The sequence below is a fragment of the Chamaea fasciata genome, unplaced genomic scaffold (assembly GCF_029207755.1).
Source record: "Chamaea fasciata isolate MVZ Bird 193981 ecotype frontalis unplaced genomic scaffold, bChaFas1.0.hap1 SCAF_27, whole genome shotgun sequence".
Lineage (NCBI taxonomy): Eukaryota > Metazoa > Chordata > Aves > Passeriformes > Sylviidae > Chamaea > Chamaea fasciata.
Genome location: NW_027094112.1, coordinates 2,117,143 through 2,131,778, shown reverse-complemented (window position 1 = coordinate 2,131,778; position 14,636 = coordinate 2,117,143). Strand labels below are relative to the sequence as shown.

Genomic DNA, 14,636 nt, shown 5'->3' with positions numbered 1-14,636 from the left:
CTCTGTCTCTGTCGCTTCTCCCCGGCCCTTCATCTCTCTGGGTTTGTTGAGGGTTGGGTTTGTTCCTTCTTTCTCTTGGGAATTTTTTCCCCACGGGTTGCCAAGGGGACCGGGTGTTAGATACTTGAGAGTGCTTGGCTGAAACAAAGAGATAGACAAAAGGTAGAAGGAGGAGATAACGCAGGTAAAAGACACAGCTTGAGGCAGCTGCGGGCTTTTCTGCTTCCGGCGTTCGGGAGACGTGTGTCGGCCGCTCCTCGAGGATCTCAGCCGCCGCAAAGCCCGCCGAGCAGAAGCTGGGCCGCCGCTATTCTGCCTCGCCTTCGAACTTCTTCGGCGCTGCTCCTCTTGCTGCAGCGTGACCCAGCACTCCCTGCGCTGCCGAGACATCCTGCCCCTGCCTGCCGGGACACCCTGCCATCCCAGCTACCAGCCCGGAACTTTTCCACTGTTCCAGCTTGGTGCTCTGAGAATCCTGCAGGGACACCAAAACCAAACTGCCCTGGGTTTTGTGAAACAAAGCCCTCAAAGTTCTTGGTGCTGTTGTCGTTTGTCATTAATGCTGTAGTTGTTTAGTGGGGGGGGGAGTTTTTTTTTGTGTTTGTTTGCTTTGTATTACATACTAGTAAAGAACTGCTATTCCTATTTCCCAAATCTTTGCCAAAGAGCCTCTGATTGTAATTTTACCTAGCAGATACCTGTCTTCCTAAACCAAAACAGATTTTGGCGCCCAACGTGGGGCTTGAAGGCACTGAGAAAAGAAAAGAGAAGAGAAATAGCAGTTCTTAACTAACCTAGTACTTTCTTTTGTGTGCGTTGGATATAAAAACCTCATTAGGCTGCATCATGTGGTCTAACTTAGCCTGGTTTGGGTGGCATGTGGTTGTGGCTGTATTCCTTCCATTTGCAGGCCCTTATCTAAACATGGGCCCTATAACTAAGACTACTGTAACTGTCATCCAGTTTATTTTATGGCTTAATAAGGTAAAGAACTCATAGATTTTTAATTTCCTCTGGAAAGCAGGCACATAGATTCAGAGCTATCGTACACTAACTGTGTATTTTTAGAGTTACTTTAACAATGGTACCTACTGTGAAGAAATGACACCGGGGGAAGTTTCTTTTTCCCAACCCTTTACCCATCTCTTTGGGTCTGCCCCACCAGTTTTTGAAGAGTTTAAATCCTCTCTGAATGCTAATGATATCATACAATGGCTGGTGCTGCTAATATGCGTATTCTGTTTAGCATTCAGAGATAAGGGAAGATTGACCTGGATAACCACCCTGATACCTACCCCACAGAATAGGGATGATACCCCAAAGCCTAACTCTGCCCCACAACCTGCCTCAGAAAGGACCCACCCGGATTGGGTTGAGGCTCTGGTAAAAGAGATACATGAGATGGGCCAAATGCTGAGAGAGTACATTTCCCCAGCTCATGAAAAACCCTCCCCCTGCCCCGAGAAGGCAGAGACTGATAGTGCAGCAGTGGAACCCACAGATGTTACAACTGTCCAAGTTCCAGCTGAACCACAAGAGCAGCCACAGCCAGCAGCAGTCGCCCCTGTGAAAACAAGGAAGTGTAAAGTGAAATCGTCAAATCCTAATATTAAGGGTAAGAAAAGAGAGTCCTCACAGCCCACAGAAGAGCCACAGGTTGAAATCATCACTGAGTCCCTGACATATGAAAGTCTACGTAATCTGCAAAAAAATATTGCACGACGAGGACGTGAGGCTTATACAGCCTAGCTACTTCGAGTCTGGGACCTTATGAGTACAAGTGTGCAACTAGATAGTACTGAAGCAAAGAATTTGAGACCCTTAACCCAAGACTCAGGTATAAATCAAGTATTTGTAAGAGAGCAAAAGCCCCTTTCCCTTTGAGAACGACTTCTAATGAGTGTGAGAGAAAGATTTGTCCACAGAGACAAAATGCAAGAGCACAACAATAGAATGCGATGGAAGACCCTTGAAGAAAGAATCCAACAGTTGAGAGAAGTGGCAGTATTGGAAGTACTTTTTGAGAAGACCGGACAGCATAATAATGACCCCGACAAAGTTAAATGCACAAGGCACATGTTGTAGAATCTAGCAACTCATAGACCATCCCAATACGCCACATTCATTGCAACAATTAATGCCGAGGATAACCGAGAGACAGTAGGTTCTATTGCCAACAAGCTCAGAAATTATGAAAGTATGATCAGTGGCCCAATGCAAACTCATGTCTCTGCGGTAGTGAAGGAACTCAAAGAGGAGATAAAAGAGGTAAAAAAGGAAATGAGAAAGAACAGTTCCCATGTAGCACCAGTGCAAGTCACAGGCCCCAAAATCAGAGCCCAACATCCCCCAGCAAGAGAGAGAGGGTACACCCCTCGAGCTGACCTGTAGTTTTATCTGCGAGACCATGAGGAAAACATGGGAGCGTGGCATGAAAAACCTACTTCTGTCCTGGCAGCACGGGTACGTGAGCTCAAGGAGAGAAACGCTAACAGAAAGAGTTCCACTAGAATGAAGGTAGCCTCAGCCTCCCATGAGCAAGCTGCCAGGTATTACGGAAGTGGGAATGCTGTGTCAGATTCCCTCGAAAAAACCTCTACCATGTATGTCCAAGAAGAGAATAATAACCAGTGCTAGAGGGGCCCTGCCTCTAGCCAAAAAAAAGCACGGGAAAATCGAGTTTTTTAGACTGTGTAGATTCGATAGCCTGGCACATCAGAGCCACAAAAATATGAAGCTTTAGTAGATACTAAGTCGCAGTGTACTCTAATGCCATCAAAACATGTGAGAGCAAAACCGATTTCCATTGCCGGGGTGACGGGGGGATCACAAGAACTGACTCTGGTTGAAGCCGAAGTGAGCCTGACCGGGAAGGAGTGGCAAAAACTTCCGATTGTGACCGGCCCAGAAGCTCCATGTATTCTGAACATAGACTTCCTCAAGAATAGATATTATAAAGACCCTAAAAAACTCAGATGAGCTTTTAGAATAGCTGCTGTAGAGACAGAGAACATTAAGCAGTTGAACACCTTGCCGAAACTATCAAAGAACCCATCTGCAGTGAGACTCCTGAAGGTAGAAGAACAACAAGTACCTGTTGCCACCTCAACAGTACACCGTCGGCAGTATCGGACAAATCAGGACGCCGTGATCCCCATCCACAAAATGATCCGTGAGCTAAAGAGCCAAGGGGTGGTCAGCAAAACCCACTCACCCTTCAACAGCCCCATCTGGCCTGTGCGCAAGTCTGATAGAAAATAGAGACTAACTGTGGACTATCGTGCATTGAATGAAGTGACTCCACCGCTGAGCGCTGCTGTGCCAGACATGCTAGAACTTCAGTACGAGCTGGAGTCCAAGGCAGCGAGGTAGTATGCCACTATTAACATTGCCAATGCATTTTTCTCCATTCCTCTGGCTGCAGAATGCAGGCCTCAGTTTGCTTTCACCTGGAGGGGCGTGCAGTACACCTAGAACCGGCTGCCCCAGGGGTGGAAACACAGCCCCACCATCTGCCATGAGCTGATCCAGGCTGCACTGGAGAAAAGCGAAGCTCCGAAACATCTACAGTACATTGATGACATCATTGTGTGAAGAAAGACTGCAGCTGAAGTGTTCGAGAAAGAAGAGAAGATCATCCAAATTTTGCTGAAAACCGAGTTTGCCATCAAGAAGAGCAAAGTCAAAAAACCTGCCAGAAAGATCCAGTTCCTAGGAGTAAAGTAGCAAGATAGACAGCGGCAGATCCCCACTGAAATCATTGATAAAATCACAGCAATGTCTCCACCGACCAGCAAAAAGGAAACACAAGCTTTCCTAAGAGCCATAAGTTTTTGGAGGATGCACATTCCTGAGTACAGTCAGATCGTGAGCCCTCTCTACCTAGTTACCCGCAAAAAAACCAATTTCCACTAAAGCCCTGAACAGCAACAAGCCTTTGCCCAGATCAAGCAAGAGATTGCTCATGCAGTAGCCCTTGGCCCAGTCAGGACGGGACCAAATGTGAAGAATGTGCTTTATTCTGCAGCCAGGAACAACGGTTTGTCCTAAAGCCTTTGGCAGAAGGTGACAGGGGAGACCCGAGGCCGACCACTGAGATTCTAAAGTCAAAGTTACAGAAAATCTAAAGCCAACTACACTCCCACAGAGAAGGAGATCTTAGCCGCCTATGAAAGAGTTCAAGCCGCCTCAGAAGTGATTGGCACAGAAGCACAACTCCTCTTGGCACCCCGACTACCAGTGCTGGGGTGGATGTTTAAAAGAAAAGCTCCCTCCACGCACCATGCCACCGATGCCACATGGAGCAAATGAACTGCCCTCATCACACAGCGTGCCCGTATTAGAAACCCAAATCGCCCTGGAATTTTAAAGATAATTACAAACTGGCCAGAAAAAAAAAACTTCGGTTTCACAGACGAAGAGAAGCAAGTACAAGTAACACGAGTTGAAGAAGCTCCTCCATACAACCAACTGCCAGCAGAAAAAACACACTACGCTCTCTTCACTGACAGTTCCTGTCGCATCGTGAAAATGAACCGTAAGTAAAAAGCAGCTGTATAGAGCCCCACACGACAAGTTGCAGAAGCCACTGAAAGAGAAGAGAGATCAAGTCAGCTTGCTGAACTCAAAACTGTTCAATTAGCCCTTGACATTGCTGAAAAAGAGAAGTAGCCAAAGCTCTACCTCTACACTGATTCGTAGATAGTAGCCAATGCTCTGTAGAGCTGGCTAGAAAAGTAGAAAAAGGCCAACTGGCAGCGTAAAAAAAAACCAATCTGAGCTGCTAATGAATGAAAAGACGTTGCCACTCGTGTAAAGAAGCTGCCTGTGAAAGTCCGCCATGTAAATGCCCATGTTCCCAAGAGTCGGGCTAATGAAGAACACCAAAACAACAAGCAAGTAGATCAGGCTGCCAAGATAGAAGTGTCAAAGATAAATTTAGATTGGCAACACAAAAGAGAGTTGTTCCTAGCCCGATAGGCCCATGATGCCTCGGGTCATCAAGGCAGAAATGCCACCTATAAGTGAGCCCGAGACCGAAAAGTAGATTTAACCATAGACAGTATTTCTCAAGTTATCCATGACTGTGAAACATGTGCTGCAATCAAGCAAGCCAAGCGAATAAAGCCCTTATAGTATGGTGAGCAGTAGTCCAAATATAAATATGAGGAAGCCTGGCAGATTAACTACATCACCCTTCCCCAAACCCGCCAGAGCAAGCGTTATGTGCTAACCATAGTAGAAGCCACCACTGGATAGTTAAAGACCTACCCTGTGCCTCATGCTACTGCCCGGAACACCATCCTGGGCCTGAAAAAACAAGTCCTGTGGAGACATGGCACCCCTGAGAAAATCGAGTCAAACAATAAGACTCATTTCAAGAATAGTCTTATAAGCACCTGAGCTAGAAAACATGACATTGAGTAAGTGTACCATATTCCTTATCATGCACCAGCGGCCGAAAAAGTTGAACGGTGCAATGACCTGCTTAAAACTACCTTGAAAGCACTGGGTGGGGGAACCTTTAAGAATTGAGATACTAATTTAGCAAAGGCCACCTGGTTGGTGAACACTCGAGGTTCCACCAACCGGGCAAGTCCTGCCCAATCTGAGCCCTTGCAAAAGACAGACGGAGATAAAGTTCCAGTAGTACACATGAGAGGTATGCTAGAAAAAACTGTTTGGATTAATCCTGCCTCCAGCAAAGACAATCCCATCCGTGGGGTTGTCTTCGCTCAGGGACCAGGTTGCACCTGGTGAATGATGCAAAAAGATAAAGAAACCCGATGCATACCTCAAAAAAACCTTGTTTTAGGGTGAACTATCCATAACAATGTGGCTGCATCCATATTTGCATATATATATATGTATTTTTAATAGTTAAAACTCAATGTAATATGTTTGTATGGGAAAAAAATTCAGAGTGGATAATGTTGAGAGTTGAGTTTGTTCCTTCTTTCTCTTGGGAATTTTTTCCCCACGAGTTGCCAAGGGGACCGGGTGTTAGATACTTAAAAGTGCTTGGCTGAAACAAAGAGATAGACAAAAGGTAGAAAGAAAAGATAACGCAAGTAAAAGACACAGCTTGAGGCAGCTGCGAGCTTTTCTGCTTCCGGCGTTCGGGAGACGTGTGTCGGCCGCTCCTCGAGGATCTCAGCCGCCGCAAAGCCCGCCAAGCAGAAGCTAGGCCGCCGCTATTCTGCCTCGCCTTCGAACTTCTTCGGCGCTGCTCCTCTTGCTGCAGCGTGACCCAGCACTCCCTGCGCTGCCGAAACATCCTGCCCCTGCCTGCCGGGACACCCTGCCATCCCAGCTACCAGCCCGGAACTTTTCCACTGTTCCAGCTTGGTGCTCTGAGAATCCTGCAGAGACACCAAAACCAAACTGCCCTGGGTTTTGTGAAACAAAGCCCTCAAAGTTCTTGGTGCTGTTGTCGTTTGTCATTAATGCTGTAGTTGTTTAGTGGGGGGGGGAGTTTTTTTTTGTGTTTGTTTGCTTTGTATTACATACTAGTAAAAAACTGCTATTCCTATTTCCCAAATCTTTGCCAAAGAGCCTCTAATTGTAATTTTACCTAGCAGATACCTGTCTTCCTAAACCAAAACAGGGTTGAACGCCTCTCTCCCAGGTCCCTCACTCCTACCCCGTTCTCCAAGTCAACTTCAGAGTGGTCCCATCCTGGCCATTTTGGTTTTATCTAAAACGAGTTTGTCACAAAAACGCTCTAGAATTATGTGAACAATGATGCAAGTAATGATAATGGTAATAATAGGAACATTCTCATGCACGTGCTGCAACTTCCCATGGGTCTGAAGGAGGCTTCTAGAGAAGTGGAGGGTCCTATAGGGCTGTCACATCTGTTCCAGGTGAAAGCTTACCCTCCTGCGGGCTCCTTCAACAATTTTTCCTACTTTGGCTTCAGAGCAGAGAATAGACCGTAAGACATGTACAGGGAGATGAGGATTCTTCCCAGCATTTGTGCTGGGACAGAAACCTGCAACCGTCTTTGCTGATTCCAGAGACACATTACTGGCAGTCTCTCCTTTCCAGGGGCTTTCATCTCCTCTCTCATCATCTCTTTACGCTTTGTCACTGACACAGCTCAACCTGAGCCAATTCACAGCCACAGCTGCTGTTTCCTAATGGCCCATCAATTAGAGGTTGGTGAGCTCTGAGCTCCCTCCTTCTCTCCCTTTTCCCCTGCTGTCACACTGGTGTCATGATGTGCTTTGTTCATCACTTTTCCATTTTCTGTTTCTTCCCTTAGGGAAAATAATGTACCTGATGTGAGTCTTAGAGGATCACACACTCTCGAGTTTCACATGCCCTGACTGTGGCCACTGCTCCACTTGTTAAGGCCAAGGAAGTCCTGAAGATGCTGAAAGGCTTCTGTGCCTCAAAGGAAATGGGGTCTCTAGAGCAGGTCTCTGAAAGGAAACCTCATGTGGGGCCCAGTCTTTCAAGTGTCTCTCTCCATCACTTGCATCATTGCTAAATCCTGGCATCTGCTTTTTACGGTGCCTGAGAGGTTCCCAAGGGGAAGAGAAAGGGACCTATCAGTTTCAGATGGAAGGCAAGTGAGACAGAGCCCTCTGATGATTCGAAATGCTCCTCTACTCTGCAAAATTTATTGTTTTCCCTCCAGGATGTTCTACTGTTTTAGGAAGATACTGAATGCACATCCATGGCTGTTTGTGGACACACAATCCACCTGTTTGTGGATTGTGGGCCTGATCTTTCTGCCTTTGAGAGATATTAGCCTGCTGGCAGCTGCTAACTTTTTCCCAAGGAAAAATTTCTCAAGAAAGCTTCTTCTTAAAACAAACGGGGCAATTGAGCTCCTTCTTAAAACAATCTTTCTGCAGGTGGAGTTTTGCAGTTTCTCTAGTTTAACCAATGGGATTAGAGACGTGTCAATCCTATTCACCAATCACGTTAAGTCTGCATGGGAAGACCTTATAAAAGGTAGCAAGAATTAGACAATAAAGCCTCTTTTGTATGCTCTTTGCCTTCTGAAATATTTAGAGTCCTTCTTCTTTCTTTCATGTCCTACAATGACAGTGGATAAGAAAATGTAGAGAAGTGAATTCCAACCTTAGATGTGGTTCAAAGTACACGTGCCGTACCCATGCCTGTCAGAATTTTGCTTCTTTGGCACATTGCAGTATGGAACAGATATTTCTGCAGGGCCAGAAATGGAGATTCCTTTGCCAACTCAGAATGTCTCACTGCAAATCCCTCTCATGCCATGACCTACTGAGGTGACAGCGCTCCATAAATTACCCCTGTGTGCCTGTCACTGCAGCTGCTTTGTCAGCTCCCACCGCGGGTGCTACCAAGGACCAGCTCTTTGCTTTGCACAGCCGGCTGACAGCAGCAGCAGCCGTGGCCGGAGGGGGGAAGGCGCTGGCAGAGGCGCAGGCCGCAGCAGTTGGGTGTCCGGCAGAGGCGGGCGAGGGAGCGAGGCGGTGGCGGGCGGTGCGTGGCGAGTGTGTAAGCGCAGGAGGCGGGCTGTCAGGCGTGTGTGCGGGGCCGTGCGGGGCTGTGCGGTGTCGGTGCGGGCGGGCTCGGGGCAGAGGAAGGAGCTGCGGAGCCGCGCGGGGCCCGGCGGGCGGAGCGGCGGCGCCCCCTGCTGGCCGCGGCCGGCGCTGTGCCCCCGGCCCCGCCCGGCCCCGCCCGCGGCGGTTCGTGCCCGGCCGCAGCCCCGGCTCCTCTGCCCGTGGGCCCAGCGCGCAGTAATACACGGCCGCGTCCCCGCGCCCCGGCCGCCCCAGCAACAGCCAGCTCCAACGCCCGTCCTCCGATACCGACAGCTGTCCTGCAATGGCCGGCACCTTTTTGGAGCTTCTAGCAGTGAGTGCGAGGAATTCGGGTTCTCGGCCCGGAAGCTGACGGTAGAAGTGGATGTAATCTCCGAGCTGTTTTTTGGGGTGTGAGCAGTTGATGCTGATGGCGGTGCCCTCGGTGGTCTCCAGAAATGGCTCCTGCTGTACCTGGGCTCTGCCTGAAGCCACTGTCGGGGACAGAAAAAGGAAAAAAATGAAATCCTTCATTGCCCTACGGCACAGTACAAAGCCCGCAGAAACCATCAGGAACATACAGAGATGGTGAGGATAACAGTTCCCAGAGGATTTCTAGGTGCGCAGGAACTGAAGTGTCCATTAATCGTTAGTGCAGAGCTGAGTGTGAGTGTGTATGACAGGGTGATTAGGAGAGTCATTGGAGAACGGGAGGATGTAGGAGAAAGCAAAGAAAGAAAAGTTAGAAATGGGAAGGACTGACTTCGTAAATTAAAGAAATATTTTCGCATGATGGGGCAAAGAATAGAACCCGGAGATTTCTGAAGGACTGTAGAATGCAGAAGAGGGAGGGATGAACGGGAGAACAGTTCACGGGAAAAGGTCTGAGAAGAAACCAGGCAGGACCGCAGCCTCCAGGGACGTGCGGGATCAGCCCAGTCCCAGCCGCGGCCCCTTGGCCGCCACACCCGCGCACCGAGCAGCACCGCGGCCAGCGCCGCCAGCCCCGCGCCCCGACCCCGCCGCATCCCGCCGCTCCGCCGGACGAGCATCGCTGTCCCCTCAGCCCCGGCTCTCCGCTGCGGCCGGGCCGCCTCCTCTCCGCCGCCGCCAGCTCCGCCCCGGCCGGCCTCAGACCCCGCCTCTCACAGCGCCAGCACAATGAGCGGCGACACAAGAATTTTGGCATCGCCAGGGACAAGAGACAGCCGTGTCCCATCCCACACACCAGCGAAACCGCATTGAAAACAGACCCACCCTGCACATATCTGTAGTGAGCTGCTACCGTCCCCACTCAGCTGCACTCCAGCTATGTCTGAGCCTGGGAAGCTGCTGCTGTGTGCTGCTCAGGGCCAGAGCAGTGCTCAGTGTCCCTGGCATAGTCAGGAAATTCCCTCCCGATGAGGGACACACACGGACAGACACAGGTTGGTGCACAGCAGTGTGGAGCCATGCACAAATCTGTGCTTCACTTGTGTCCGTGCAAACGGCGCTGCTCCAAGAGCTCCCCAGGCAGGAACACAGAAGCAGCCCTGGGCTCTGCTGAGGACACGTGGGGCCAAAAGCAGCAGAGCTGGAGTGTGGAAGGACAAGGTCCCACAGAAGCACAGAGCAATTTTTCTTTCCTTAGAGACTGCATAATGCAGAAATGAGTCAAAGTAATCCAGAATATTTTCCCAAGGGAAGTGGCAGGATGGATGTAGTCAAAACCATCCGACCATTGTATACACATGTGACACAACTTCTGTTGAGCACTGAACTGAGCCCAGCGTCCCTTCCCCAACCTCAGCGTGGCACAGACACATCCCCTCCCTCCCCTGGGTTGTTGCACAGCCCAGGAAGCTCCCTGCACCAGGGTGTCTTGCACAGCACAGAGGTACAAGGCACTGTCAGAGACCTCCACTGCCTGCACCTTCAGGACACTGGATTTCCCCGTGGTGTTCAGGTGTGTGGTGATACGGCCGCTGTGCTTGGTTCCAGTCCCTGCTTGATAGGAGAGCAGCTGTGGGGCTTGGCCTTTCCTCAGCTGGTACCAGAGCAAGCCATTAAAATAAGTGGTCTGGTATTTGCAGGTGGTGTGGAAGGTTTCTCCCTGCTTCACGGTGACTGGTCCATCTTCCTGGATGACTGTGATCTGCCCCGTGGTGCCTGGAAGAAAGTGAAGGTGAGCAGCTTCACAGGGAACCGGTACGGGAAGGAAAATTAAGTGCATGGATGATCGCGGTGGAGAAAGCTCCCTTCCCTGTAGGAGAGTCCTGAGAATTTTTTGGCATGAGTTCGGAGCTCTTTGCTTTTTATCACCCAAAAGAGAGCAGGGCTGTGTCTCTGATCCTGCTCCTAATGCTTAAAGGACGAGAGTACAGCCTGTCATTCCTGAATTTTTGTGCAGGGACCAGCAATCCTCCAAAAGCCTTTCGAGGAACAGCAGAAAGGTTAATTCTGCTTCCCAATCCCTGTCACCTCTGTGGACTCTCCCATCCCTGAATACACACAATGCTGAGCTTGGAAAGAGGGAGCCCTGGTTGTGTGCCAACCCGGAGAACACTGGAAGCCGTGGCAGAGCTGTGTGAGCCTGGAGGCAGAATGGGACACCCTGTCAATGTCAGCGAAATGGGAATTGAAAAGTGCCTGGGGCAGATTTGATGTAATCTGGGAATTTAAATTAGAAAGGGAAGAATGTGGGATGGCAGAAACAGCTGAGATGTCCTGAGGTGACAGCACTAGGATGGAAACAGAAAGGCAGAGGGAAATGGATTGAAGGTGAGAGAAAAGACAGAGAAAGGCTCTGAGGTTTCTCTTCTCTTCCTTCCCTTTTCCTTTACAAATTGAAGAGCTCCTTCAACAAATACTTGCAAAACCATTCGGAGAAGCAGATTTTAATCAGCCTCTTCCCTCTATTCACTGATATATCTCAACATGATCCTGATAAGATGGTTGATTGTTTCCTGGTGGGAAGAAAGGAGAAAGAGAAGAAAAAATGTCTTGGGGAAGAGCCAGGACTTACCCAGGAGCTGGCCCAGGAAGACGGCGAGGATGAGATGCGCGAGGTGCATGCCGAGACCGAGCTGCGTGTTTGCTGAGTGAGGCAGAGTCAGCAACCACGGCCCAGCACCGAGAGAACAGAGCTGCCGGAAACGACTGTCGGGGGCAGCAAAGAGAGCAGCAGCGGGAGCAGGCAGAGAAATGACCTGTCCTTGCAGTGCCTGAAATGCTCCTTGTGGCTTTCTGCCTCCTCCAGCAGCAGCCCCCGTGGCTCCCTCAGCCGTGGGCATTGTGAGCATTCCGTGCCTCTGGGCCTCAGCCATGGCCAGGGGCTGTTCCCGCTCAGCTCGCAGTGGAGTCCTCACCTCCCCAGCTGCAATGGCCAGCTCTGCTGCACACCCAGGGCTGGGCATCGGGGAGCTCAGGGGCCTCTTCTCCGCTGAGGTTTCTCATCTTCCCGAGGTGTCCTCTGCTCTGTGGGGTCATTGTAATTTCCTCTGGGAACAGGAGACATCCCTGTCTCTTTTGCTTCTCCCCTGCCCTTCTTCATCTCCCTGGGATGAACGCCTCTCTCGCAGGTCTCTCACTCCCACCTCATTTTCCATATTAACTCCAGACTCGTGCCGTACTCATAATTTTGGTTTTATCCAAAACGGGTTTGTCACAAAAATGCTCTAGAATGACATGAATAATGATGACGGTCCTGACAATTGTAGTAAAAGAAGCATTCTCATGCAGCAGTTGCACCTCACCATGGATTAGAAAGAGGTTTCTCGAGAAGTGGAGGGTCCTAAGCTTCTCACAGATTTTCCAGGTGAAAACGTACCCTCCTGTGGGCTTATTCAACAATTTTTCCTTCTTTGGCTTCAGAGTAAAGACGGTAAGACAGGTACAGGGAGAGGAGGATTCTTTCCAGCATTTGTGCTAGGAGGAGAGAAACCTACAATCATGCTTGCTGATCCCAGAGACGCGTCACTGGCAGTCTCTCCTTTCCTGGGGCTTCCCTCTCCTCTCTCATAATCTCTTTACGCTTTGTCACTGACACAGCTCAGCCTGAGCCAATTCACAACCACAGCCGCTGTTTCCTAATGGCCCATCAATTACAGGTCTTTGAGCTCTGAGCTCCTTCCTTCTCGCACTTATTACCTAGTATCACACTGGTGTCATTGTGTGCTTTGTTCATCACTTTCCCTTTTCCTGTGTCTTCCCTGAAATAAGAAAATGCACCTGATGTGAGTCTTAGAGAACCAGACACTCTCGCCTTTCACATGCCCTTACAGTGGCCTCTGCTCCACTTGTTAAGGCCAAGGAAGTCCTGAAGATGCTGAAAGGCTCCTGTCTCAAAGGAAATGAGGTCTCTAGAGCAAGTGGCTGGAGGGAAACCTCATGTGGAGCTCGGGCTTTCAAGTGTCTCCCTCCACCACCTGCAGCATTGCTAAATCCTGGCATCTGCTTTTCAGGCTGCCTGAGAGGTTGCTAACGTGAAGGGAAAGGGACCAGTCAATTTTAGACGGAGGGCAAATGAAACGGAACCCTCTGATGATTCGAAACGATCCTCTACTCCGAGATATTTATTGTTTTCCCTCCCAGATGTTCTACTCTTTCAAGAAGATGCTGAATGCACATTCATGGGTCTTTGCAGACACCTGAGGATGAGAACAAAAAATGTAGAGAACTAAATTCCAACCTCGGGTGGCATACAGAATACACCTCCAATTACCCATGCCTCTCAGACTTCTGCTTCTGTGCACCTTACAGAATGGAACATTTCTGCAGGGATGGAGATGGAGATTCCTTTGTCACCTCAGAAAGCCTCGCTGCAAATCCTTTTGATGCCACGACCTACTGAGGAGACAGCACTCCATGAATTAGCCCCTGTGTGCCTGTCACTGTAGCTGCTTTGTCAGCTCCCACCGCGGGTGCTCCCAAGGACCAGCTCTTTGCTTTGCACAGCCGGCTGACAGCAGCAGCAGCCGTGGCCGGAGGGGGGAAGGCGCTGGCAGAGGCGCAGGCCGCAGCAGTTGGGTGTCCGGCAGAGGCGGGCGAGGGAGCGAGGCGGTGGCGGGCGGTGCGTGGCGAGTGTGTAAGCGCAGGAGGCGGGCTGTCAGGCGTGTGTGCGGGGCCGTGCGGGGCTGTGCGGTGTCGGTGCGGGCGGGCTCGGGGCAGAGGAAGGAGCTGCGGAGCCGCGCGGGGCCCGGCGGGCGGAGCGGCGGCGCCCCCTGCTGGCCGCGGCCGGCGCTGTGCCCCCGGCCCCGCCCGGCCCCGCCCGCGGCGGTTCGTGCCCGGCCGCAGCCCCGGCTCCTCTGCCCGTGGGCCCAGCGCGCAGTAATACACGGCCGCGTCCCCGCGCCCGGGCCGCCGGAGCCACAGCGCGCTGCTGCGCCGATCTGCCGACACCAACAGATGTCCTGCAATGGCCGGCACATCCTTGAATCCTTTGTGAGCGCTCACGAGGAATTCGGGTCCTTGGCCCAGGAACTGACGGTACCAATAGATAATTTCGGTGGTCTGGATTTTGGGATGTGAGCAGCTGATGTTGATGCCGATTCCCTCGGTGGTCTCCAGTGACGGCTCTTGGTGTACCTGGGCTCTGGCTACAGCAACTGCCATGGAGAAAGGAACAATCACTTTTTTGTAACAGAAAATGCCGTGCAGGGTGAGATAGAAGAAGACAGATCAGAGTGAACTGGGATATGTTTTGAGAATAGAGCATGCAGAGATCATTTCCCTGAGACTGGTTGTCTGGGGACAAGAATCTTTGAGGGGTTTATTGAGGAAAAATCAGAAGGAAATGATGAAAACAGTCTGGATGAGAGGGATGGATGGGTGCATGGATAGATAAAGACGTGCTGTAAAAAGGCAAATTCGGAAGCAGTGTCTTCACTGAGGGCAGAACGCGTGACGAGAGAGGAATGGACAGTGGTTAAATATGAACAGAAAAGGAACAGAAGGGTAAGAGATGAATCTTGGGCTGGAGCAGGTCTAACACAGCCCGCTGACCCGGACACCCCTGCCGCCGGCAGCGCAACGCACCGAGCAGCACCGCGGCCAGCGCCGCCAGCCCCGCGCCCCGACCCCGCCGCATCCCGCCGCTCCGCCGGACGAGCATCGCTGTCCCCTCAGCCCCGGCTCTCC

The 14,636-nt window shown here is 50.8% G+C and overlaps 1 protein-coding gene across 1 annotated transcript; it reads right to left on the bottom strand.

Moving 5' to 3' along the window:
- Window positions 1-6,612: 6,612 nt before the first annotated feature.
- Window positions 6,613-9,547, bottom strand: LOC136301798 (atherin-like). The gene is made up of 2 exons (XM_066205009.1): window positions 9,496-9,547; window positions 6,613-9,013 (listed from the first exon to the last, which is right to left on the bottom strand). The coding sequence occupies exons 1-2, from the start codon at window positions 9,545-9,547 to the stop codon at window positions 8,280-8,282; spliced, it is 786 nt and encodes a 261-aa protein (XP_066061106.1). The 3' UTR covers window positions 6,613-8,279.
- Between the last annotated feature and the right edge of the window lie 5,089 nt (window positions 9,548-14,636).